This window comes from Grosmannia clavigera, assembly GCF_000143105.1.
Source record: "Grosmannia clavigera kw1407 unplaced genomic scaffold GCSC_156, whole genome shotgun sequence".
NCBI lineage: Eukaryota > Fungi > Ascomycota > Sordariomycetes > Ophiostomatales > Ophiostomataceae > Leptographium > Leptographium clavigerum.
Window position 1 is genome coordinate 686693 of NW_014040784.1, and position 26835 is coordinate 713527.

General features: G+C 54.6%; 6 protein-coding genes across 6 annotated transcripts; 4 read left to right on the forward strand and 2 right to left on the reverse strand.

The window, feature by feature from the left end:
- Positions 1-1853: 1853 nt before the first annotated feature.
- On the forward strand, positions 1854-2990 carry CMQ_2406 (sexual development protein; the record flags this gene model as incomplete). The annotated part of the gene is made up of 1 exon (XM_014316364.1): positions 1854-2990. The coding sequence occupies one exon, from the start codon at positions 1854-1856 to the stop codon at positions 2988-2990; it is 1137 nt and encodes a 378-aa protein (XP_014171839.1).
- Positions 2991-3437: 447 nt separating this feature from the next.
- On the reverse strand, positions 3438-6344 carry CMQ_2128 (uncharacterized protein; the record flags this gene model as incomplete). Its single annotated transcript, XM_014316086.1, has 3 exons — positions 3438-4909; positions 4971-5064; positions 5139-6344. The coding sequence occupies 3 exons, from the start codon at positions 6342-6344 to the stop codon at positions 3438-3440; spliced, it is 2772 nt and encodes a 923-aa protein (XP_014171561.1).
- Positions 6345-7942: 1598 nt separating this feature from the next.
- Positions 7943-8991, forward strand: CMQ_2326 (aldehyde reductase; the record flags this gene model as incomplete). The annotated part of the gene is made up of 2 exons (XM_014316284.1): positions 7943-8239; positions 8293-8991. The coding sequence occupies 2 exons, from the start codon at positions 7943-7945 to the stop codon at positions 8989-8991; spliced, it is 996 nt and encodes a 331-aa protein (XP_014171759.1).
- A 145-nt stretch (positions 8992-9136) lies between these two features.
- CMQ_2276 (ankyrin unc44) lies at positions 9137-16528 on the forward strand (the record flags this gene model as incomplete). The annotated part of the gene is made up of 8 exons (XM_014316234.1): positions 9137-9278; positions 9336-10134; positions 10176-10727; positions 10813-11070; positions 11617-12209; positions 12457-13366; positions 13632-14060; positions 14101-16528. 8 exons carry the CDS (start codon positions 9137-9139, stop codon positions 16526-16528), a joined length of 6111 nt encoding a protein of 2036 aa, XP_014171709.1.
- A 563-nt stretch (positions 16529-17091) lies between these two features.
- On the reverse strand, positions 17092-18239 carry CMQ_2268 (taud/tfda taurine catabolism dioxygenase; the record flags this gene model as incomplete). The annotated part of the gene is made up of 2 exons (XM_014316226.1): positions 17092-17993; positions 18041-18239. 2 exons carry the CDS (start codon positions 18237-18239, stop codon positions 17092-17094), a joined length of 1101 nt encoding a protein of 366 aa, XP_014171701.1.
- A 2266-nt stretch (positions 18240-20505) lies between these two features.
- On the forward strand, positions 20506-26195 carry CMQ_2369 (capsule polysaccharide synthase; the record flags this gene model as incomplete). Its single annotated transcript, XM_014316327.1, has 4 exons — positions 20506-20546; positions 22981-23323; positions 23366-24255; positions 25136-26195. The coding sequence occupies 4 exons, from the start codon at positions 20506-20508 to the stop codon at positions 26193-26195; spliced, it is 2334 nt and encodes a 777-aa protein (XP_014171802.1).
- Between the last annotated feature and the right edge of the window lie 640 nt (positions 26196-26835).

A 26835-nucleotide genomic window follows, 5' to 3' on the forward strand; every position in this document is an offset into this window, starting at 1 on the left:
CATATTCGGTGTTGATACTGTACCACAGGCCATGCACCCCAGAGAGGTCGCACGTCTTCATTTCCGACTTCGGAATAAGGTCCATTGTATCCGTGCTCGCATTTGTACTTATGCTCGATCAGAGCGACATGCGGAGGAAGACGTGATTTCCGGTCCTCTCTGGGGCATTTCTAAACAAAGTATTATCTCATTCGTGCTAGCTGTGGCAATGATCGTCCTGACTGCATGCTGAGTGGACATTGCTTTGCCCGATGTCGGCTCGTTTCCGAGTATGTCCGCAACGAGGTTGGCCGTAGAGACCGAGCTTGTGTGTTCCTATGTATCTTCTTGAAACCGGTATTTGTTTTAGCCCAAGTGTATATACCGCAATAGTGACATGGATGGTGTGAGGGGCAGATCTGATAACTTTAGTTCTCTGCACCCGGGGATTGGCTACATAGTATGGTCATTTACAGGACTCCACCTCTTTGGCGAGCATTTGCAAAAAGATGTAAGCCGGTGTGGAACACTCGTGTTCGTTGTTGTGTGAGATGCCAATTGCCATTGGTTTGGTTTGGTTCAATTTACTGTAATGAGATGGTGGGGCCAAAGACGGTGTGTATATCCGCCAAGTTTGTAAGATACTTTGCATGGACTGCTTGGAAAGCAGGATTGGTCACAAATCAATTGCGACAATCTGTACGTGGTGCTGCCAAAAACAGGAACGAGAAGGTGATAAGCGACGACGCTGTCGAAGGCAGTGACCCGCAGAAGGATTCGCAGGAAGCAGCGCGCCTGTTCTCGGCTATGTACGTAGTAAAGCCCGACAGAATGCGACCGGTGGCCGACGGAAGAGGTCGCATCAGCCACGCCGCCACGTTGAAAATGAAAGCCTCGGCGGCAGAGAACTGGGGAATGGAAAGAGGAAAGAACGACTGGCCGTCCGGTCAAGGGCAGCAGGAAGCCTCGACCCTGTACAATTCTTTTCGTTTGTCGTTTTCTCCTTGTTTCTTCTACTCGGTTCTTCTCTCCCTTTGTTCTAAAATCAGTTCTTTCTCTGACGCGGACAAACAACCTTGCCGTGCTATTATTACCCATCGACGAGTTATTACAGTCAACCCTGGCACGGCGTCATCCGCTAGCGAATCAGCAGGCCGGTTCCGTCAGTCTTCTAAGCCAAGCTTTTTGGCCTTTGCACGGATCTACCGGTATCCGCTCCATAAGCTTTGTTTCCTGTCAGCCAACCAGCACCGCCCTTCTGCTCAGCCCCAGTTCCTTGTTTAAAAATAAGCTTCTCTTTGGGCATCCTTCAAAGGCCCAAAAATGCACTACAAGCTGACGCGGGGGCGGAAATGGGCGCTCGTCTCATCTCTCATTGGCCCGCTTGCATAAAGGCGTTTTGTTTCTTTCGTCAGATGGGCCATCCAGTGGCCGGAGGCCGTGCAGCACGGCTAGCGGGGCTTACACCACCCGTCCCCATCCATATGACCGTGGCTGGTGTTCCGGAAGACTGCCCATCCGGCATGCCACTGGCAAGTCGACTGGACCTGCAGGGCCACGTTGAAGATGCCTATTTTCGTTTTGCTGCGCCAACGCAGCGCTAAAGACACAAAGGACCTGCTGGCAGTTGGCGTCAGACGGCTTCAAAGACGTGTGGAATACATGGCAGCACATGGGTGGCCGTCCAATTCTTTGTGCTGCTCGAGATCTTTGTGGTTGCTGCATATATAATGCCGCATCGTTCTCATTCTTTCTCCGTTGTTGTCTCATTCCATCCCATATTCCTCTTCTGTCAGACACTTGATCCTATTCTTTACAGCAACTTCCATCGTATCAACCAAAACAAGTCACCCACTTACAACATATCCGCCAACATGCTCTTCCGTCTTGCTTCTGCTGCAGCAACGGCCATTCTGCTCCTGACTGCCAGCGCTGCCCCGACACCGACACCCTCGAATTCCACCCAGACACCGGGTGATGGTTTCCCTAACCCCAATGCCACGCAGCTCGATGCCATCAACCGCCAGGCCGACGGCACTCTGTCCGACGCAGCCCCGCCAGCCAAGCTGTCCAATGACAGCCTGCCGGCCTTCCAGCTGATCGCCTTTAACGAGAACTTCGAGGTCGCCTTCTTCACGTCGCTGCTTTACAACGTCACCAACGACGTGCCTGGCTTCGAAGTGCCCTGGCCTGCCGAACGGGCCTCTCTCATAGGCGTGCTGAAGACTGTGCTCGCCCAGGAGGAGCTACATGCTCTCAACGCCGAGGGGGTGCTCAAGCACTTTGGCGCGTCTCTTGTGCCCGAACCCTGCACTTACACCTTTCCCACCACTCGTCTGGGTGATGCCATCGCTCTAGCCGAGACCTTTACCAGCGTCGTGCTTGGCACCCTGCAGGATGCGGCCCAACTGCTGGCTGAGAACGGTGATGCGGGTCCTGTGCGCACCATCGCCTCGGTCATTGGTCAGGAGGGAGAGCAGAATGGCTTCTACCGCAGCCTGCTGAACCGGAAGCCGTCGCAGAAGCCGTTTCTGACGACTAGCGTTGCGGCTTTTGCCTTTTCTGTCTTGCAGGGCTTCGTCGTCTCCTGTCCATTTGACATTGCCGACATCCCCATTCCCATCTTCCCAGCTCTGTCTGTTGAGAGCGGCCTGTCTGCTGGTGGTGCCGCCAACGTCGAGCCGATTGATCAGGACCTTACCTTCTCTGCCAACCTCACTGGCGTCGCCGATGCTGCCAAGCTGGTCGGAAATGCCACCGCCACTGAGGACTCGCTCTTCATCACCTACTTCACCGGCCAGGACAGCCCTCTCAGTGAGTCCATCACCAACGCATCCTGGGCTGGTGATGTCCTCACTTTTCATGCCGCTTTCCCCTACACTGATTTTGTTCTGGACGGCCTCACCATCGCCGCTCTGACTGTCGGCCAGAACTTCTCCAGCCCAGACGATGTGCCCGCAAAGACACTCGCAGCACCAGGTCTCATCCAGGTCAACGACCCGCTTATCTGAGTGAAATTGTCACCACTCCATCTCCTTCTCTTTCCTTATCTTTTATCCGGGTTTTCATTTTCGGTTTGTTCTGTCCATTTTCAAACCCAGGTTTCTTTATTTTCTTTCCTTGCATTTCGTAGGCTCGGCAGGTGGTTAGACACTTGGTACCATGCATTGGTGGTCTCCTTTATTGCATAACAACAGGGCGTTCTTTGGTAAACCATGAATCTATTAATTTCTAAAGGCGATGTGACTGCCATAATCCCGTATGCTTCAGTTGTGAATATCCAATAACCGTGCCGTCGTTCCGTAACCACATGGTCCAATATTGTTGCTTTAAGCTGCCCAAACGAAGCCAAAGAAAAAAAGAAGAAAAAAAAAGAAAAAAAAAGACAATAAACTGTTGGATATATTTGAACGCCGGGAACATGTGAAGTAAAAGTCAGTTATGAGATGACTCTCGGTCTATTTTCCGAAAAATTTGCGAAACTTCTCCTTCCCACTTGTATACCGGCGACGAATACCACTTTGCTGCGGATTATCAAAGACCGGGCTAACAGAGTTATTCATTGCCGTTCCGTATGCACTGCTAACACTGGTGCTTCTGATTTGCCGAGTTTCTGGACAAACAACAGAAACCCCAGAGAAAGTGGGTGTGTAAGGAATTTCGGAGACACCGGCAGTGATGTTTGGGCATTCCACTCCGGTGTTGTCAGAGAGGCCAAAAGACATGCTGATGTCTGATTCGTCAAAGTTTAAATATCCAAAGCCATCAGTCACGTCAAGAGGACTGGACAAGCCCACGTCATTGCTGCTACCAGAGCCACTGGGTAGGTCCATGGCCGCGCCTTGGGGGCTGCTGGAACGGGCTGGCAAAGTCTGCACACCAAGGCTGTCATAGACAATTCCGTCTGTGCGGAGGCTTGTGCTGTCACTTCCAAAGGAATCGGGCATGCCCCAGTGCCAAATGTTGTCAATGAGTTGACCGACGTGAAACTCAGTCGGTAACGGTCTCTGCGGGAGAGGGGAGGATATGCAGGTAGCTTCCAACGTGGCAGCTAGTTTGTCAACCGAGTTATCGTCTGTGCTTATGCGCGCCTCCAGCAGATTGCATGCATCTGGATGGTCTCGGGCGTCGTCGTATTCTTCGCAGACGGGGCGCTTCCCGGTCCTGGAGGCCGGTTTGGTTGAGCCACCTCCGACGTGGGTGACCTGAATGCTGGGCATCTCTGGTCCAGCGTTGTTCTGAATACTTGGAGGGAGGTCCTTGACTGAGGCCTCAAAGTAAAGCACGTTGAGGTGAGACCAAAACTCCTTCTTCAGGAAGACGCTGTTGTCGGGGCCAATGTGGACTTCCGAGAAGAGATTGCCATTGGGAAAGGTAGCCTTGGCCATGTGCCGCAGCAGATAGGCCAGGTGGTAGACGAGGTCGTTGCGCTTGCGGACCAACGACTCAGCCATTGGACCATCCATGGTCGTGTGGAAAAACAGCACCTGTTCCAAGGATATGGCCAGAAAGACGATCAGGTCGCGCGCCTTCTGCTTGGTCCATTTTAACTGCTTCTTGTTTTTCTCCAACCCGTTCTCGATAAAGGCAAGCAACCGGGAGGCGCACACGGCACGCAGAATGAGCAGGTCGCTCTCGACGAAGTTGACCCGCGGATCGTTTGCGAGCAGCTTGCGGCCCTGCAGCGCAATGTTGACCTGGTAAAAGGGCGAGAAGATCTGGTGGTTCTTCATGTTGTGGCTCTCAAAGAAGGACGTGTAGGCGCCCGAGTTTCCCACCTTATGGTCCGACAGCACCTCCATCATCAGTTTCAGATCAACGTCTCGATGAACAAATTCGTTGAATAGTTTGGTTGGTGAACACCCGTTGCGATCACGACGGTTAATTATATCTTTGGCCAACTTCATGTCCGCTTCGTTCAGGGCCAGGCCTATTGTCGGACTTGTTAGCATGTCAGGCGGGAAAGGGGAAAATGCAAGCAGAAGACTTACAGTCCAGGAAGATGTTCTTTCCGCGGATGATCGAACCGACACAGACCGGGAAAGAGCCGTCGGCCTGTTCACACTTGTCGCAAGGGTCATGACACTGGACAGGGTAAGGTGACTGTCAGTACAGACAAGTACAGCATAGACACAGGAGTGGAGGAAGAGGAGGCTTACTCTTTTGTGAGCAAGATAGCAGGCCAGACAGGCTCTTTGATTTCCATTGCGCTTCTTGTTTTGATGCGCGTTTTGCGAAGCGTCCAAAGTTTCCGACGGTCCCCGCTTCAGGTGTCGGTTGGAATAGACATGACGAGCGCCACCGCCCGGGATGTCTAGTTCTCGGTAAGTATGAGCACTAAGATCATAGGCGCTGTTGGAAGGAGAGCCATTGTGGGGGGTGGAGCGGTTGTAGGACAGAGGACTTGGTGCAGAGGATATTGGAGAAGGGTCATCTCTCCAGATGCTGTTTATCGATGCAGCACTGCCTCTGTGGCTTACGGATTGGACCATGGACGGGGAAGTGCTTATTGAAGAGTGATCCGCATCAAGAGTAAAGATTGTCGTACGATAGTTACTGTATCCAGGTGACAAATCAGAGTGGTTTTCGTTGGCATCGGACCACGACCCGGGGGCTACATTATGCAAGTCATCGACAAATAACGCCGACGAGTTGGCGTGGTTCAAATTCCCAGCACCCATCATGAGAGAGGTTTGAGAAGGAAACCCGACACCACCCATGCCATCAAGCACTCCAGGGGGTTGGTGCATTGTTTGTGGCGTGTTCGGGTCGCTGAAGTTGCCGACAGAGTTTGGAGTGACAGGCGAGTAGGAGGGTGTGTATGGTTGAGATTGCCCCGGAGTATGAACTGGGGAAAAGGTGTTGTCTATGGTCATGGACGGAGTCGCAAACATCGATCTCTGGCGCAGGGTTTCTTGCTCGTACGAAGACCATGCGTTCCCAACATCGTACATATAGTTCCTCTGAAAGCCTCCGTTCTGACTTGGGGGGTTGAAGAGGCCCTGGCTGCCGCAATAGGCCGTGTCCGTCTGATGATTGGAAGAGACTTGAGACCAAGGAAAAGGGTTGGCAAGAAGCAGACCACCACTGGGCATGGACCCTGAGAATGACGGAGGCAGTTGGGAACTGCTGAGAAGCCTGTGGTCCGATTGAGTGCCCATCAGGTCCGCGAAGCCTTTCTCGGCCGCGGTGGCATCTTGAAAGTGGGGTTGATGCAGATAGCCACCATTGTCGAGGGGGATGGAATACGCATTGTGTGAGTCCGGGATGCGGAGGCGTGGCGGAAACGGCTTGTTGCCATCGGAGACAGAGCTCAGACAACGGGTTTGCTCCTGACTATGAGGAGGTAGAGTAGCGCGTACCATGAGGATGATAGTGGTGGGTGTGAAGCAACAGGTTTGGTGGGATGGTCGAGAAGGCAATGTTGAGGCGAAGAATGAGAGAGAAAGTAGAAGAAAGAGTGCAAGAATTGGAGCGGCCACAAGAATCTGGCTGGAGGCAAGAAAAACCCAGCTCAGCTAACCACAGGAGGCGAAGCTGGGAGAAGAGGAGGGACAGGACGAGGTTTGATCTGCCTTGGGCACTCTTTATTCTCATCTGGTGGGTTGCAATACCACGAACAGTCCGCCTCAAGAGCAGCCGCAACTCTCGGGGCGGAGCGTGTTAGTGAGTATTTAGTGCTGGCCGGTAGGGTTTAGGCGCTAGGAGAGTCCACTATTACTGGGCCAGAACGGGAAGCGCCTTTTCGGCCGGCCAATGAGGAGCCGCGGTTCAGCCTCTCTACACGGTAGGCCTCCGGGATGGTTGCCTGGCGCAGTTGGGGGGTAGAATCTGGGCAGCTGCCGTGCTTTGGACGCGTCAAGGTACAGAAACAAGGCGAGGATGCCTGGATGCCTTTTATCGAGTAGGCGACCGAGCAGGCGGCTTTTTCCCAGAGGCCTGCGACACTTGTGGCTGACCAAAGAGCAAAGCAGAAAAAGTGGGACGCACTCGGGAGACGTGGAGGGGAAAGGGGAATTGAACGAGACAATGGGAGGCTGTGCGGCGAGAAAAAGCAAGCAGAGGGAGGTGGACAAGACGCAAACATATACTCTGGCCGACCTGCTTCTTGTTGTAGGCGCATTTTCCTTGTCGAGCTGACCTCGTGGCCGACCGAAGGAGCGGCTGCTTGTGGCTGAGGAGGCTGTACGGCGTACAGGATTGCAACTACTGCGAGGTAAGTAACTGCTGGTGGGGTCCAATGCACTTCGCCTCGGCGACAGAGAGTACGAGTACTCCGTACGGAGCTGCATTCCTGCTTGAGATGAGTTTGGGCTGTACTCCGTAAATACATTGGAAGTTCGTTTGGGTTGGGTCCCGGAAAATGTCGAGAGGCTTTCACTAAAGGACCCCTAAACCGCCGAAATAATCGGCAAAGAGCCCATCTGAATCATACAATTGCAATGAGGGCAATGAGTCGTCAGTTGCAACTAAAATTTAGACCTTGTGCGATTGACATACTCTGTACTGAGTACGGAGGTACTACCAGCCGATTAGTCGCATAGGCCCACTTACAATTTCATACTCACATTCAACATCCGACATGGTGTAATGGCTAACATCGGTCGCTCTCACCGACCAGCTCGGGGTTCGATTCCCCGTGTCGGAGCTAATCAATTTTTTTTGCACTTTTCCAAGCATACATAGTAGAATGATCAACGTCTGTCATTTCACAGAGCTCCATGTAGAGCTTAGGTTGCAGTGCGTATCAAGTATCTGGCGACTTTGTCTCGTCCTGGTAAGACGGACTTTTATGTGCCGAGGCCTGATTGATAAGCACATTTCATGAACTAATATTGCTGCACGATTGCGTATACCAACAAGCAATTAGTCATCGCAACGATTCCACGGCGTATAAAACGGCCAACACCAAACTGCGTAACTCTAGACGTTCCACTCGATCATCCGTTGTATCCTAAACACAATGTCTCACAGTCAACCCAAGCTCGTATACGGCGCCGCCACGATAGCCAGCAACTATGGCTTCGACACGGACGACAAGGTGCAAAGCTTCCTGGACGTCGTTGCGGCGGTCGGCATTGACACTCTCGACACGGCGCTGATCTACAGCGACTCAGAAGAGGTGCTGGGAAAGGCCAAGGCGGCGTCACGGTTCCGGATCGACACCAAGTTCCCGGGTGGCTTTACTTCCGGTCCGATAACGAAGGAGAGCGTTGTCGAGGCCGGCAAGCAGAGTCTGAAGAAGCTGCAGACGGCCAGTGTGGGTGACTGTCATCCTTCCTCTCTCGCTGCACACGGCTGACTCTGTTCCAGGTGGACGTGTTCTACCAGCACGCCCCGAGCCCGCAGGTGCCGCTGGAGGAGACGCTGGCCGGCATTGACGAGCTGTACCGGGCGGGTGCTTTCAAGCGCTTTGGCCTGTCCAACTTCACGGCCGCCGAGGTTGAGGACGTGATCCGTGTGGCCAAGGCGCACGGCTTCGTGCTGCCGACCGTGTACCAGGGCAACTACAACGCGTTCAGCCGCCGGATCGAGGCCGACCTCTTCCCGGTCCTGCGCAAGCACGGCCTCGCCTTTTATGCCTACAGCCCGAGTGCGGGCGGCTTCCTGGCCAAGACGGCCGACGTGCTGCGACAGAACAGCGGCACCGGCCGCTGGGACGCCGGGAATCCGCTGGGCCAGCTGTACACGGGCCTGTACGTCAAGGCGCCGCTGCTGGACGGGCTAGACGCGTGGAACGCCATCGCCGGGGCTGAAAACGTCACCGGCATCGAGCTGGCGTACCGCTGGGTGGCACACCACTCGCGGCTGGACGGCACGCTCGGCGACGCCGTCATCGTGGGCGCGCGCACGCCCGAACAGCTGCGCGAGAGCGTCGGCTGGATCAAAAAGGGACCCGTCAGCACAGCAGCCGCGGCCAAGATCGACGCGCTCTGGGCTTCGATCGCGGCCGATGCACCGGTCGACAACTACAACAGCTTCTTTAAGCAGACGGGGTCGAAGCTGGCCTGAGACAGATGCTTGTGGCTGAAGGAATGCAGCCAATTTGGAATAGGATTAGCGTAGGATTCTGCTTCTGTTCTATATATTCAGCTTGTGTGCTGTAGTCTTGAAACTTGAGCCCTGGCCTTGCCAAAACATACCATTTGCAACAACAATGAGAGTGCTACGAGAAAAACAGACATTGGATGTGCAGGTGGCACGATGGTGTCCGGAGCGCGTGTTTGTTGAGCTTCTCATTCCTGAGGATGTCCATGCCATGACCCAAATTGTCTTCCGCACCGAGTCTCACGATCAAGGTAAGTGGCCAGAATACGTGCTGCTTTGTAGGAAGCAGTGACTAAGACCCGGTCTAGGTTACAGCGAAGAGAAAGTGCTCCACGGCACGTACGAAGGTTCCTTTACCTGGCTTGAGGCCGTTGTCGTCAGTCCGAGCGGCCACGAACGCTGTCCCCGGAGGACGGTTCAGTACAATGTGCACGCGAGCTCTGCCTACAGGCGCCACGAGGTCGTCTGGGACGCGGTTGCGAGCGCGGATGCGGCGGTGCGTGACTGGGTAAGGGCCGTACGTGGCGGCGACGCTGTGCAGCTGATCCCCAAGGCGCAGTGGCCGGGCTGGATCAACTTTGTGCGCGAGGCCGAGATCGAGATTCGGGTGGTCAGTGGGCTTAGTCAGCAGATTGTGACCGGGAGGCCGTCATGCTACCGGCCGCTGCAGGCGACGGAGATGCGGCTGCTGGTGCTGGACAGCGGAACAACAGATGCACCGCTAAGCTGCACGCTGATGCATGCAGACGTGCGTCGGCAGCCGGTGGTGGTGCCGCCGTACGAGGCGCTGTCATACTGCTGGGGCGACTCGCGGAAGACGAGGGAGATTGCGGTGCGGCGGGATGCTGAGTCATCCACTCCGGTGCAGCTACGGATCACGTCGGCACTGTTTGCGGCGCTGCAGGCGCTACGCCGGTCGACTGGGCCCGGCCGCATGCTCTGGGTGGACGCCGTATGGATCAACCAGGACGACCTGGACGAACGATCGAGCCAGGTGGCGCTGATGCGCGACATCTACCGGCAGGCGGACCAGGTGGTCGTGTGGCTGGGCGAGGGCGATGCAGCGACACATCAGTCGATCGAGGTAGTCAACGCGATTTGCAAAGAGTACGAGCGACAGCTGGAAGCCGACACAGATGTGCTGGCAGACCGGGACAGACGATGCGGTCGGCCTCGCGAGCCCTCATCCCGCCCATCTTCAACGCGCTCTTGGATGCGCGGGAGGTGGCTTCCCGGGACCGTCACACGCTCGCCATTCTCGACGTGCTCGTGCTGGGCCTCGACCTCGACGTCTCCGACCCGCGCGACACGCTCTTTGCCATGCTGCAGTTCGGCCGCGAGACCGCCGATCTGGCCGTCCTGCCGCCGGCCGTCAAGCCCGACTACCGCCGGCCGACCCCCGACGTCTTCGCCCTGTTCACGCGCTGGTGGATCGCCGAGCACCGGTCGCTGCGCATCTTCTCGGCCGTCCACGCACTCGAGGGCCGCACCTGGCAGGAGACGCGCTGGCGACAGGGCTGCACGCCGTCGCTCGTCATGCGTGACCTCCCCAGCTGGTCCTGGGGCTATCGCGGCCACAGCAACTGGGCCACGGGCCTGCTCGGCCTCCCGGAGGACTGCCCCTACCGTGCCTCTGGGGACTCTGTGCCTGACCTCGAATGGCTGCAGCGCCCGGCCTCGAGGGTCTGCATCGGGCATTTGTGGGCATTTTTGACCCCCTCAATCTGACCGGCAAGTGGCTCCACCAGCTCAAGTCACAGCACGACCAGAACTACATCGACACAGAGCCTCAGGGTGTTCGAGGAAGACGACCGCCGTGGCGTGCATCAGCCGCTGCTTCTTCACGGCAGAGGAGGGGTTTGTCGGCTTATGTCCGTTTGCAGCGCAGACGGGCGACTGGATCGTCGTTTTGAGCGGCGGTCGGGTACCGTATATTTTGCGGCCGCGGGACGAGAGTGGCCAGGAGCAGCACTTTATCGGGGAATGCTATGCGCAGGGGTACATGGAGGGACAGGGCGTTGAGGGGCCTGGAATGGATTCGCAGTCTGTGTTTTCTCTGATGTAGACAGGGAGCCACCTATTGCGCCAACTGTTGAACGGCTGACTGCAATGCCTCAATTAGCATTTCTCTGATACGCCAGTCTTTCGCCTGCCCCTGCTGCCTGCATATTTGGCCTCCACCGTGGCGCAGCATGATTCGACGGATGAGCAAGACCGGGCATCAGGCATAAAAATCGTAGCTGCTGATGCGTTTTTTCTTTTTTCTTTTACCAGGTTTCTTTACCAGCGGATTTATTTTACATCAACAAACTTCCCAATGAAACGGTACTGGTCGTACGAAACCAAACGTCGTACATCGGCGAGCAATCTGTGCAAAAAGTGTCAGAAAATACCATTTCGGAACCTTCGTGATACCCCAGGCCCGTGTGATCTCAAGCTCAATATTACCCTCAAAACTTTCCAGGCGTTACGTGGCCGGTCAAATTGCGTCCTCTGCACGTTTGTACTAGCTATAAATAAAGAGAAGTCTTCTTTTTATAGGTTTATATGCAGAAAGAGCCACTTTACCTTATGTGCTAAAAATGTCAGCTTCTGGGCTGACGACCCGATCGTGGTCTTTACGGCCTGTGAGGGAAAATCTACAATATACCGGCAAATCACAAAGCCGCAAATAGACCCAAGTTTGATTCAGGAATGGCTGGACACTTGCCTCGCCCATCATGCCCAGTTGTGCCCAGCACCAACTCCGCCAGACTCAGCCCTACACACGACGCACTTTCGCCTTATCGACGTGCGCCGATTCTGCATCGTACCAGCATCGATCCAGGACTCGTACGTAGCGCTTAGCTATGTCTGGGGCGAGACAGAAAACATCAGTCTAGAGAATAGCAACAAAGAAGATCTTACGCGGGAGGGAGGGCTCTTACGACAAAATGTCTGGGGCCAAATCCCCGATACGATCCGTGACGCCATACAACTCATGAGAAAACTGGGCCTGCAGTACCTATGGGTGGACTCACTCTGCCTAGTACAGGACGATCCCACTGACATGACGGGGGGCATACAGATGATGGACGTCATTTACGAGCAATCGCTCTTTACCATCATAGCCGCAAGTGGAACCGATGCGAACAGCGGCTTGCCTGGCGTGAAATATGGATCTCGCTTGACGTCGCCAATGTGTGAGCTGGAGCCAGATCTTTGCCTGCTGCGGGTAAAAAACTGGAAAAGAGATCTCTCCCGTTCGAAGTACAGCGAAAGAGCATGGACGTAAGTCGAGCGCGCACTCAGCATCCAATTACTCTTGATTTGAATAAGATGTTTAATCAGTTGCGGGCAGGTTGCAGGAATATGCACTTTCTCGTCGGCGCCTTATATTTCTCAACGACATGGTGTACTTCAATTGCCGAACATGCTCTTGCTCTGAAGACGTTGTCGGCATGCCGGAGTGGGATGGAAAGTATGCTGATGTAGCACAACTCGATGACCCACGTCGCAACACCTTTGAACTGTTTTCTCTGATTGTTGGAACCTACGGCGAGCGACAGCTGTCTAAGCAGGAAGACGCTCTCAACGCTGTAGCGGGAGTCTGCGAGCGGCTAGCACGTAGGATGAAGTGCAAACTTCTACAAGGACTACCAACCGCTGCTATGGACCTATATCTGCTCATTAACGTTTGGAGAAGAAAGCGGAGGCCCGGCTTCGCTAGCTGGTCCTGGGCCGGCTGGACCGGGGGGGTCTATTTTGATCCTTCTCCGAATCTGCCACCGGATCAGATCAGCGCCTGGCTGGCCGAGGAAACCTGGATTGTGTGGTACCAACGGACGTGCAAGCCGGACGGTGCGGTGCTCGGACTAGTGTGGGATCCGGCCGAGAGCGCGGGCGAGCGAGGAGATATCAACTACGGCGACAACCGGAGGACTTTCCAGCAGGTCATTGCTCGTTGTGGTCTAGAAACGAGCTTTGACGATCTTGACACGTGGAAGACGCAGCCGTCAGTGGATCTTGCTTCCGAGTCTATTATTCCCTCTGCATATCCAGTTCTCCAGTTTTGGACGCTGGTGGTTAGCTACACTCTGACTTCGAAAATAGGCTTCTATGGCCTGAGTGGCCAATCCGGCGACGAGAGTGGCGCTATTTTGGGGGACTGCTTGCATTATACACTTATTCCAAGCGTAGCTGGCCAGTTCGCCATCCTCTCTAGGGTCTCTGATATTCACGCTGAAAAAACAGAGACTCAAATTTACAAAGATATTTGCTCGCGGTCCGAGATCGTGGCGGACAACATTATGTTTTATGCCCTTTACATTGAGTGGGAAAACGGTGTGGCCGAAAGGAGGTGATTCACTTATATACGTGCAGAATGCTTGACCGATTCGCTCTCTCCGCCCGAGTGGAAAGAGATCGTGCTTGGGTGAGGGGTAGTTGAATGAGTGGACATTAGTTTTCAAGCGAGGAAGCGATACTAACGAAACCTGATCTGTGATCTATTATTGAGATGGCGCAAGGTGGTGTTGGCAGTGGATCCGTTATCTGTGTGACGTATGCACGGGCCATCTGGCAGAGATTTTGGTCTGCTGCCTGTTTGGCTGTTTGGCTGCAAGGATGCAGCGACGTGCTGAAACAGCACAGAGCGGTTGTGCTTGGGCCGGACAGGTGTGGCACAAGGACAGTGGATACGGAGGGATCTGGCAGCAGACGGGTGGTCGAACCAAGAAGCGCGAGGGTGCGCCGACGTGCATTCAGTGGGGATCGGGCAGCAATAGAGTGGTGCTGTTCCACATCTGCTGGCGTCGGCTCAGCTTTGATGGCACCCTAGGCCAGAGCGAGCGGGTGTCTGGGTATCCGCAGCGGTGGCGTAGGGAAAACAAAAGCGAGCGTGGCGGCACGCCCTCTCCAGGCAGACCGTCCGGCATCACAAGCACGCTGGCGATTCCGCCCACAAAAAATGGAGTGCACCCAGCGGCAGAGTCCAGCTGGCTTTGGCCTGACGGTGGCCGCCAGGACGGCCAGGACTGCGAGGAGAGCAGGCCGTGTCTGCATTGACCGCTTCGGTATCTACCTCAACTCCAGAGCAAGAGGCACAAAGAGCACAAAGAGCACAAGAAGCACCGGAAGCACCGAGAGCCGGATGTGGTCGCTGCGCAGAAAGTTGACGTCTCGTGTTGTAGGCACAGCCCGGGGCGACGTCGACGACCCGGCGCCATCGAGCATGCCGAGCATGCCGAGCATGCCGAGCCTGCACCTGCCATGGCACCTCGACCGGTTGCGGTTCCGGATCCGGTTGCCGGCCTGGCCGTTTGGCCGCTTGGCCGTCTGGTACCTGCTGACGGGCATGCTGGCAGTCGGCCTGCTGATGGTCTGGCTGCTGGCGGCCTGGCTGCTGGAGCGGCCACGAACACGCCGCCATGCCCCGGTCGACCCGGAGAGCTGTCTGGTCGACGCGCTCGAGGACGCGGTCGAGCACGGCGATGGACCCGGCACCGAGCGGGCCATCGAGCAGGGCGTCGACATCGACCACGTCTACAGCGACGGCCTGACGGCCCTGCACCTGGCTGCCGAGTACGGCCACGTCGACGTGGTGCGCGTGCTGGTCAAGCACGGTGCCGCCTTCAAGACGGGACCCATCGGCGCCACGCCGCTCTTCTTTGCCGCCCAGCGAGGCCATGCCGACATCACCCAGCTGCTGCTCGACCATGGCGCCGACACTACTGCTACGCTCTACAACGGTTACACCCCGCTGCACCTGGCTGCCCAGAACGGCCATGCCGAGGTCTCGCGCCTGCTGTTTGTGCATGCTGCCGGCCTCGAGACCGTGACCACGACCGCTTCCGCTTCCACGTCCGCGTCTACGCCCACCCTCTCTCCCCTTCACCTGGCCACCTACTTCCGCCACACCGCCGTCGCTGCTGCCCTTTTACAGGCTGGCGCCAGCCCCAACGTCATCGCCGACGACGACGTCGCCCCGCTGCACGTCGCCGCCCAGACCGGCTGTGCGGACATTGCCCGTCTGCTGCTCGAGCACGGCGCCGACATTCACGCCCTGTTCGACGACGCGTCCACGCCACTGCACGTGGCCGCCCGTGCTGGCCATGCCGACGTTGCCGCTTTGTTACTGCAGCTGCACGCCGACATCCGTGCCCGCTCCGATGACGGGTCCACGCCGCTGCATGAAGCTGCTAGCACTGGTCACGACGATGTTGTCGGTCTGCTGCTGCGCCACGGCGCCGATATCCATGCCCGCCAAAAGGACGGACCCATGCCGCTGCATCTCGCTGTCGTTGCCGCCCACACGGCCGTCGTCCGTCGGCTGCTCCGTTCCGGTGCCGATCCCAATGCGCCTGGTGACGATCAGGGCACCACGCCCATCCATCTTGCCGCCCAGACCGGCTGCGTGCCCGTTCTCGCCCTCCTCCTCGCCTCTACTCACTCTACCACACCCCCCAACTCCTCTGTCAACGCCCGCCGCGCCGACGGCCGCACTCCTCTCCACTTTGCCGCCCACGAAGAGCGTCGGCTGGCCGCCCGCCTGCTGCTCGCCCATGGCGCCGCCGTCAACCCCATCGACGACTATGACGCCACCCCCTACGACGAGAGCATGCGCCAGACCCAGACTGTCGCCGACCTGCTCGTCTGGCACGGTGGCCGCCCCGTCGACACGTCACGGCCCGGCCTCAAGCGCCTCGGCGATCCCGCCACTCAGGATGGTCACGTGATCCGACACGCAACTGACATCTATATGCTGGAAGACCAAGACGATGACGGCGACGACAGCAACGAGAAGATGTCGCTGCTGCACGCCGCCTACGAGGGCGACAGCGCCGTGGTGGAGCAGCTGCTCCGCGCCGCGACAGCGGACCCCAAGGTCCAGCGCAGTCTCGACGGTGCCACCGCTCTGCACCTTGCCGCCCAGCAGGGTCACGTGACAGTCGTGAAGCTGCTGTTGGAGAATGGCGCCGATGCGAGCAGCAAAACGCTCGACGACACGACAGCGCTGCACCTGGCGGCTTACTACGGCCACGCCGACGTCACGACAGCACTGCTGCAGCACGGCGCAGCCGGCACGGCGTGCAACGCCGACGGGATGACGGCGCTGCATCTGGCCGCGCAGCAGGGCCACGAGCCGGCGGTGACGCTGCTGCTGACGGAGAGCGACGCCGATGTCGATGCTGCCACTCGCGGAAACACGACGCCGCTGCACCTCGCAGCTGAGAGCGGCCACACTGGCTGCGTGGGCCTCCTGCTGGCCGCCGGTGCCACCGTTTCGGCCGTCACCCGCGATGGTGTCACACCCCTGCACCTGGCTGCTCAGGGCGGCCACGAGGCCACGGCGGCTCTCTTGGTTGAGCATCAGGCCGACGTGCGCGCGCATGTCCGCCGCACCGGCGCCACGCCCTTGCACCTCGCGGCCGCCCGCGGACACAGCAGCGTGATGAGGCTGCTGACGCGCAGCGGTGGCGCCACACACGCCGAGCGCGAGCCGACCGATGGGCCGACTTGACGCGCAGAAACGAGACTGGCCAATGCCACACCCAACAGCACTTGTACATACAGACACAGGACTGAAGTTTTTGTTTTCTGTTTTCTTTCTTTTTTTTTTCTTTTTTTTTCTTTTTTTCTTTTTTTTCTTTTTTTTCTTTTTTTTCTTTTTTTTCTTTTTTTTCTTTTTTTTCTTTTTTTTCTTTTTTTCTTTTTTTCTTTTTTTCTTTTTTTCTTTTTTTCTTTTTTTCTTTTTTTCTTTTTTTTCTTTTTTTTCTTTTTCTTTTCTTTTTTCTTTTTTTCTTTTTTCTTTTTTTTCTTTTTTTTTCTTCTTTCTTTTTTTTCTTTTTTTTCTTTTTTTTCTTTTTTTTCTTCTTTCTTTTCTCTTCTTTCTTTTTTCTTTTGTCCTCTCTCTTTCCTATTCCTCTTTCACGAGAACGCACGACAGCACATGGGTATGGACTATTCGGCACAGGAGACAGCAAGACGTGGAACCGCTTGGCAATGTCTAGATTGGAGTTCCGGGTTACTTAGGGTTCTTTTTTCTTTTTCTTTTTCATACCAAATGCAACTACTTTCTCCCCGCTAGTACGGCACAAACGTCTCCCAGCCGTCCCAGAGGCTGACTAGCAGGCTGCGCTCGCCCTTCCACGGTGTCCGCGCGTGCTGCACCGTGTAGTTGTCTACCAGGGCGACGTCGCCGGCCTGCCACGGCACCAAGAACCGGATGTCCTCCTGGATCTGCAGCAGCCGCTCCAAGTCGGCCGTCGGGATCGCCGTGCCGTCGCCAAACGTCGTCGGCAAGTGCACGCCGCCATCGATGCCGCGGTGCGGTGGTGCCAGGGCCTGTCGGTCGCGCTGCCGTCCGTACACGCCCGAGAGACCGTTGAAGAACGTCGGCCGGCCCGTTGCTGCGATCCGTCGGATCGCCGGCAGCCGCTGCAGCACGTACAGTGCCCCGTTGGCCTGCCACTCGCCCTCGGCCTGCTGCCGCGTCCGCAGCACGGCCTCGACCTTGCGACGCTGTGTCGCCGTCGAGTCGCCCTCGACAATGTCAAAGCCGTACGAGTCCCTCCGGTTCCACCCGATCGTCTTCGCCTCCACGTCTGCCTTGGCCGGAAAGTACTGCCGCCCGATGATGCCCTTCGCAGCCAGGTCTGCGATAAACGCGGGAAGCTCGGCCACCAGCCGGTCGTACAGCTCCAGCGACGACAGCAGTGGCGTCTGTCCGCCCTCCGTCGGCACCTTTTCCGCGTGAAAGAACAGCGCCCCCGGGAAGTATGCGCTGCGCCCGTACTCGTTGTGGAAGTAGAACCGCACGTGTGCTGGCTCCTCGTTGGCCGTCTTGACCAGCGGCGTGATCGTCGACCGCTTGCCCGAGAGGCCGACCTCGACGTGTGGCCTCGGCAGCCCGAACGATCGCACAAGTCGGTCCAGGTCCGCCGCACCGTCCACCGGAAAGCCCCGAAACAGGATCGCTCCGTCCGCTACTTGTCAGCTGTGCAGAGACTAGATCGGCGTGATGCTTGCTCACGATCGCGCAGGAGCTGCTGGAACATTTGGCCGTCCGCGAGCTGCTGGAAATGCGCCGCCGCTTCTTCAACAGACCCAAACTCTGTCCCGCTCCTAGGCCGGATCCCGAGCGGAAAGACCTTTCCGTGCACCAGCCGGCTCCCGGCGATCTCAAACGTCTCTAGCAGGGAGCCGGACAGGTCTACAGCTTGCGTGGCCATTGGGATACCGGGTGAGGGTGTAGGGGCTATGGTCTTCTTTGTTTCTTACGACAGCAAGCGTTCATCAATTTCAAGAAAGTCTCTTAAACGATCTTCGCTCTTTCCCGTCACATCGCTGCGCGAGGAAGCGGAATCGGCGTTGCGGCATAAGCATCCCCAATGATACCATCGACGTCTCAGAGAGTCACGTGACTGATGGAAATGGATCAACGTCCCTTAATTGCGCCGAAAAACTTGCGATCACATGACCAAAATGTCTCCACTTTTGTCTGCCAAGATGGCACCTATTAAACAACATTCTGTCAGTGACATGTAAATTTCGAGAAAAACACCAGTCGTATACCTCAGCTGCACACTGTCGGTGAATAGTAGCAGCGTTATGCAAGGTGCCATTTGCATCCGGTAGAAAAGGGTGCCTGTTGAAATGCCGACTAAAGATCTCAAGAAGGGTGTTTTTGTCTTCTTTTGAGGAAACCTCAAGTCTCTCCTTCTCGTCTAGAGACTCAGTCCGTACTGTACAGCTGCAAGTATTATACCGATGTGGCCCATCTGGGCGCCGAATTGGCAAGGAGCCCCAGCATATCTCCAAATGAGGTACTAGTTGCTGGGCTTCTTCTAGGTGGTACTTGCTTTAAGTGTTGGTCTTTGCCGAGCTATTGATTTTCGTTCTAATAGCTCTTTTGGCGTGCCAAAAACATAGCTGAATCGTTGCCTCATTGAATGTGCTTTGAATAGCAGATATCTCGGATTGATCCTTATCGCAGCCAAAGAAGACGGGCTGCATACCATAGCCTTTTAGCGTAGCTAAAAAGGCTTTAAGAATAGCTGTAATAGCTCCAGGTTCAGCTTCTTTTTTGCCTTTTTTAAAGGGCAAAGTCTAAAGAAAAAGATACGCTAATGGCATACCCGTTCCATCAACTTCAACCAACACAGCAAACAAATCCATTGCCGCGTTATTTGTGCCAAATGTTGAATCTATCGAGGCTTCTTTTGCGCTTTGGGCTAGCATTTTGATGGTTTTATTAATAAACAATGCTAGGCCTCGACAATTACCGTGAGTATATTCAAAAGATTTGATAGCAGCTGGGTACTCAAGAAGAAGCTTCTGTGCAGAGATATACTGGTCTTTATCACGGTTCCACAGACGTTTGTTTGCTTTCCGCCAGCGGTAATAGATCTGTGCTTGTGTGATAGTTTGGAAGCTAGAAATCTGCCAAGATTAGAAGTCGTGGTAGATCTCTGAGGGCGTGCGAGAGGCGGTCTAGCTTTTAATAAACTCTATCGCTTCTAGCGTTAATTTAATATTAACGTAGGACGGATGGTGCTTGTGCTGAAAAGAAGCATTTAAAGTAGAGTTGTTAAAGTCTACTAAAAACCCGAATCTGCCATTATATGTATATCTCTTCCTTTTCCGGCCATCTCGTTGTGCTTCTTAGATTTGACGGTCAAGTGCAGCATCCTAGGCACAGCGGAACCGAAAGGAGACTGTACTGGCATTGCTGTATTTGCTTTTGTGCAAAAGCCTGTACCCGCCTATCTTCCAAAGCAGATCTGCTAGATCTGTGATCACAGTTTGATTTGTCTCCGAATCCGGATTAGAGTTGTCAAAAGACATAGGCAGATCAACAAGTCGAAAGGTATAGTCGGCAGAACAGTCAATAGAGTCCTCCTGCTTTGTATTAGTATATATTTACAGGTAAAACATTAACAAAACGTACATTATCCTGCCAGTCTTCAACCTCTGCAAGAAAGTCTTCCCAATCGGTAAAAGCCACAGCCTGTACACTAGCCTTTCTTTTCGTGCTATGCTTAAGGCAGGTTTTTTTTCAAGCTGCCGCTTAAACTGGCACCAAATTCGGAAGCAGGAAGCTCTTTCCGGCACTTGGATCAAAAGCTCACGCCCAAAGACGCAGGGCCAGGTAGCGCAATAGCAGGATCGTCTATATAATAGTATTAGAGAGGCCCTAGTAAAGCAAGAAAAGGCTGTACTTACTATTAGACATTTTGGCATACTAGTAAAACGCAATTGGTGTGCGCCGGCGCTGTTGTGCAGGGTGGTGCAGGGTCAGGGTGGTGCAGGGTGAATAAAGATGATTAGGGGGGGCTGAAAAAAAAAAACGGGGGCGCGAACGCGCGATAAAAGTAAACAAAACAAAATATTTGTCAGAAATGTCACGTTTCTAGTCATGTGATCGCAAATTTTTCGGCGCAATTAACGAACGATAAATGGATCGCCTGTCAACTCGACGCAGCGGGGAGAGCAACTATGGGTGCGGACATGCGGAATCTCTACAGCCAGGACTGGCTGTGAGTTGACACCTAAGAAGCGGCATTTTGCTCTGCTGGCAAAAGGAGGTTGTCGGGCAGTACTCGTAACCAGCACAAGTAAGCACTGTACTTAATCCGGTGTATCGTAGAACCCGAATACTACGTAAAGTGGGTGGCTCCCGATATAGCTTCTAATTATCGCCTGTGAGTCACTCGACCCGTCCAAGTGGCTTCAATATATGCCAACGCAGACATACATTGTCCCCCTGCGGCTTTTCCTCTTTCGACCCCGTGACCACATCCAAATCGTCGTGTGATAGTTGGCACGGGGCATACGAGTACGACAAGCCACCCTATCGGGTTGGCTGTTCTACGAATTACATGCAGGCCCGTATTTCGGGTTTTAAGCGCAAGAAACATGCTGTATGCGAGTGCGAGTGCACAGTTTATAAAGCACTGTACGCACTGTATATTTCACTCTGAGGCTGACTTTTGAAGCAAGACGCTAAAATATGATCTAGGTACAGAGATAGGTGAGAGGAGAAAGAGACGGGAGAGCATACGCGTTTGGCATAGATAAAACTAAGACTAGATGTATGCCCTCTTAAGATAAGAGAGGTTAAAAAGACTATATTTCGTTTCCTCCGGGTAATCAGCTGAGCTGGCCCGCCAGCATCAACGTTTTCATGCGAAAAGTCATCTGAAGACGGACACCTCCTTTGTCCCAAACGCAGGGCCTTGTGCATCTGGCCTGTTTCGGTTGACCGTTGTGAGGTTCGCCTCTTTCGACAACCATTAGCAGAAGGGAGATTGAGCACCTGAGTACACTGAAGCTTTCCTTTGCTATGCGGAGTACACCCCGCTTTGGCCAGAACGATTTATTTTAGCAGGCTGTTTGCCGGGCTTTTCTTTGCTAGCATCGGCCCAATTATCATTCAATCGTCCGACATGGTGTAATGGCTAACATCGGTCGCTCTCACCGACCAGCTCGGGGTTCGATTCCCCGTGTCGGAGCTCAAATTTCATTTTTGCACTCCGAATAACAATCGCGGGTGTGTTTTTTTTCAACCGAATTTAGCTATGAATCGAACTTAAAGGAAACCTGCAATTATCTCTACGCAAAGGCATTTTCTCAAACAAGAAGGCCCTGGTGACCCTTGTATTGGCAAAGACTGTCACCCAGGGAGCTCTTTATACTGACTGCTTAAGTACAGACAAAGAGTCTCGATCGTGGTAATATGCAGTCTTCCCCGAACATACTATCCTGTTTTAAAATGCTGACTTCGCCTTGACCACCAGGACCTCCGTATATGCGCCCTGGAATGTTTTCGTCAATCTCTCATTACTGAGCTTTCGGGCTGATGGATTTTCGTATTGAGAAACTTTGAAACAGTGCTTGCACTTGCGTTGCCTAGATACGGAAACAAAATGGGCGAAGACGCTTAGATTTCTTCTATATCTGTGTTTGGGTATGCTAAATCTTCTTCTCGCTCATATTACTGGTCACACCTCCACGATAATGCCTACTTCGGATCTAACTATTCTTCGTCGACAATTTTGTGCCGCTCTGAAAGCCAAAATACCGACATGTCTACTTTTCAAACACAAGTCCTTCACATGGTCTATGAAGTTGTGTCGAATAAACGGCTTATGCTGTTCGAAGATACAAGACACATCAGTAACTAGATAAACCATTCTGCGTACTCGTCTCTTCAGGAAACTCGAACAAAGAGACAAAGACAAAAGTAGATATGGAGCTAAATCAAACCTTGTACAGCATCATCACCATTTGCAGATGCGTTCCACGGCGGCTTCTGGGGCACTTCCAGTTTGAACAGACAATTAATATATCCTGGCTTGTTCACAAGGATTTCATGTGCTTGGCAGAAAGACGAATATGAAATTTAGCAATGAACATCACGAGCTAGACCGAATCCACTTCACCTGAACATCATCCTTTGACTGTAATGACTACATAAACGCCGACAAAGATCGTCCTCTGTCCATCGATCATGCCCATTTCATCCACGACAAAATAAAAAGGAACTGGCTGGCACTTAGGCAGAGACCAAAGCAAGCAGAAGGAAAACCAAATCTCACTGGGAGTTTTTGTTGACGCAAGTTAGAGCCGCCTCAGACTTTTCGTGGCCCTCGTGTCTTGACGCGTGCTCGGGAGTTCTACACGCGTCTACTGCCGCGTAACTTCCCTTTCAGGCAGTGAGTTTTTTCCTCCAAGCCTTGTTGTTTCTCCTGCCCCCCCAATTTGCCGAAGATCCATTCTCCGTCACTATAAGAACTACTCTAACTCTGCATCCAAAAGCCTCCCTTTTCGAGCAGACAGGTATGCCCCCCCTCCCTCCTCCCCCATCAGCTAGCCTGGTTCTACCACTGTCATCTTTCTGCCCTTCTATCATTCTGATACGTTCATCCCATCTCTGCTGCGCGTAAACGGTTGATGCTGACTTGACCCCAGAGACAAAGCACGAAGCGGGAAGGACCAGATTGAGCCGGCAGGACTGACTGTGATGGACTCGCAATTTCTCGCAGCCTGCCTAGTAAACAAATGGACAACTGTCTTCATTGCTCTTTTCATCTGGAGATACCTTCGCCAGGTGGTCCATCTTGTCTCCTTCTGGCGGTATAGACCGGCCAAGATATCGGACGATCCAAGCTTCACGGCAAGGGATGTGACGATCATCCTCCCTACCGTCGATCCGACGAACGGTCTTTTCACAGAGTGTCTCTTGACCATCATCGAAAATGCACCGAGCCGTGTGATCGTTGTGACGGCTGGCGAGGCGTTGCGCCTGCAGACGGTCTCTATCGTGGCTGACGTTCGACGACAGGTGTCAGCTTAGGGGCTTGACACCACGATCGATGTCATTGCCGCGATGGAGGCCAACAAGCGCCAGCAGGTGGCCTACGCACTTCAGCTGGTCACTACTGCCATCGTGGCTCTGGTCGACGACCACGTCATGTGGACGGACAAGTTCCTCACGTTTGCCCTGCCGGCCTTTGACGATCGTCGCGTCGGCTTGGTCGGCACCAACAAGCGTGTCTTGCGTGAGACACACCACAGCTCCCTCGCGCACCGCATCCTCAACATGATCCAGTGCCTCTACCTGGAGCGTCACAACTTTGAGATCCGCTCGACCAACGCGGTCGATGGCGGCGTCTTTGTCGTCTCCGGCAGGACCTGTCTCGTGCGCTCCGAGGTTGTTGTCGGCACGGATTTCGTCGAGAAGTACACAAATGACTACTGCTTCTTCGGGCTCATCGGCCCGCTCGGCGCTGACGATGACAACTTTCTGACCCGCTGGTGCGTCGCCCACGGTTGGAAGATCCGCATCCAGTACTGCCCGGAGACCCTCGTCACTACTACGCTCGGCAGCTCCTTCAAGTTTGCCGGCGGGCTCCGGCGCTGGGTGCGCACCACCTGGCGATCCAACGCTATCAGCCTCGTCCATGTCCATGTCTGGCGGGCACAGCCGTGGTGTGTCTACGCTGTCTACCTAACATCCTTTACGAACTTTGCCCTCTTCTACGACATCGCCCTGATCTACGCACTGGCTCGCTCGGGCTTCGTGGATGGGCACTCGTGCGGGGCATTTGCCTTCGTCCCCGTCGTCTTCTGGATGGTACTTTTCAAAATGGTCAAGCCATTTGCCTACTTTTGGCGCCACCCAGAGGATGTGATCCTGATCCCAGCATACTTCCTGTTCACCTGGGCCCACTCCTTCATCAAGCTGTGGGCTCTTCTCACGGTGTGGGACTGCAGGTGGACCGGACGCAACCTTGAAGCAATCAACCAGACGTTGGAGAGACGCGAGATGGCAATCTTGGACCACGGAACCAACAAAATTGTGGTGCAAGAAGAAAAAAGAACAAAAGAACAAGACGAAGAAAGCGAGACGATGTATAGAACGAAACGGGGAAATCGGATCCCCAGAGCACATACAAAAACTACAGCACTCATCAAGATGAAGTGCTCGGCCGATGCACAACCAATTGGTGCTGCCGAAGATCAGTTTCGGACAGCAAGGACATATTGACACGAATCACCATGTACTCGTTGGAGCGGATAACCAAAAGCGGCCAGATTCGATCATATACGATACGATGTTGGCAAATACTGGACATATACAGATACTGGGCTATTTGTGCTAAGACAGGAATTGTGTTTGATTAAGGGCTCCGAGATATGAGCTAGATTTTGTCAGATAGTGTTGAAAATTGAAGCTGTGGCAACAGGTTTGGACATAAAATGCCACAATTTGCCTACATCTACGTCTGGAAAGAGCGTCCGTCCATTTTTGTACCTAGCGGTATGTCCATTGGTGTTTGCACCTTCGCGACAGGGCCGCTCCTTCTCTAATGGCCGAGTCGAGGGAAGGGTGGTCTGACGACCTTTTTTGAGAGAGCAGAGTTCAATTCTGTTTGTGCTTGATCTACTACTTTTCAAATAGCAAGCTCACTGCCAATCAGTGTTTTTTTTTGGTCCTGTATCGCATGCAATAGCATTACGAAAAGCAACCAAGCGAACAGAGAATCATATCTGTTACAAAAGGTAAGACAAAGCACGGGGACGGCAGTTCTTATTTGGCAGCGAATAATCACTAACCATGTAGCATTTCCACCATGAAACCAGGACCAGCACTCGCCATCATCCTTCTCGGTGGTGCCAGCAACATTGCTGATGCATTCCCGGCTAGCCATCACCAGCAGTCGAACGCTACCCAACGACGATACCTGCATGGCCTCACACGCATGGCCCAGTCGACGGTCCTCCTGGGTGATCTGGCCATTGATGGGGCAACGACAGAGTCAGGCCAGGCGATTCAGGCCATCCTCCAGGGCACGGCGTCGGCCCGGGTTGAGAACGAAGAAACATACAGACAGCCTTTGGGTGGGCCCCATGTCAAGGCTTGTCACGAAAACACATGCTGCGTCTGGAGCCACATTGTGGCGCAGATGACGGCGACATTCCGGTCAGCTGACGGCCGACACTGCACGGCTCTGGCACGGAGTGCGATCCGCATGGGCTACCATGATGCGGGGGCCTGGAACACGTCGATGCCACGATTGTCGGCCGAGGCAGTGGCACACGGCATCGGAGGCGGCGGTGCGGACGGGTCAATTCTGCTGTCGGATGGCGAGCTGAATCGGACGGAAAATCGCGGACTGCAGGACATTGCCCACTTGGTGATGAGCTGGTACAATGTCTACCACTGGAGCCATGGGGTGTCGGCGGCGGATCTGATCCAGATGGGTGCACTTGTGGCCACGACGGCCTGTCCGGGAGGTCCACGGATCCGTGCTTTTGTGGGCCGTCACGACGTTGAGCCCGGATCACCACCGCCACCGCATGGGCTACTGCCACCATCCTCGTCGGACGCGCCGTGGATGCTGTACGTGTTCAAGGCCAAGACGCTGTCGCCGGCTGACCTGGTGGCACTTGTGGGGGCGCATACGGTCTCGCGGCAATTTTTTGTCGACACGATGTACGCGGGCCAGGCACAGGACTCGACGCCGGCGGTGTTTGACACGCGGTTCTTTGACGAGACGACGGCGGCCGAGAAGTCGCCCCCGGGCGTCTACAGCTTCCACTCAGACATGTCGCTGGCGGCAGACCCGACAACGCAGCCGATTTGGGCGAGTTTCACAGGGGAAAACGTGCACGGCTCATAGGTTGAGGTGAGTGGGGTGAAAGAGGGAAAGCAGGAAAGAAAGAGGGTCAAAAAAAGCGCGAGAGGCGAGAGACAATAATAAAACAGGGCAAGCAGCTAACTGGATGACTGGACAGGCATACGTGGCCGCTTATTTCCGGCTTGGACTACTGGGGGTGCAGAATCTGAACGGGCTGACGGATTGCAGCGGCGTTCTGCCGGCATCGAGGACGACAGACGGCAGTTGAGAGAGAAAGGTGAGGTGGAGAAGGTTGTTCGCAGGGCTCAGAGGCTACGGAGTACGGATTACGGAGTACGGAGTATTTTAGGCCAAACAGTCGAGAAGCAGTCGAGAAGCAAAACAGCAATATGACATTGGTTTCAGCGGCCGGGATCACTGCGGCTGACAGTGGGCCGATGTCGAGATTCTAGCCTGAGATTCCGCTTCTGCCCGTTGCACGCGCAGCTCTAATTCTGCAACGGCTTACGGAGTACTATCTACGGTTGCCCAAGACAGGACCCATGACGGGCGATCTGCCCCACGGCCGAATCAGCGGCTAGCGGTTTCCAATTTAAAACAGCGGATCCACAATGGCAGGGCAAACAGCTGATGGCGGATGGGCCAGGGCATTGTGGCATGATTGCGGACTGCCGGATCAGAC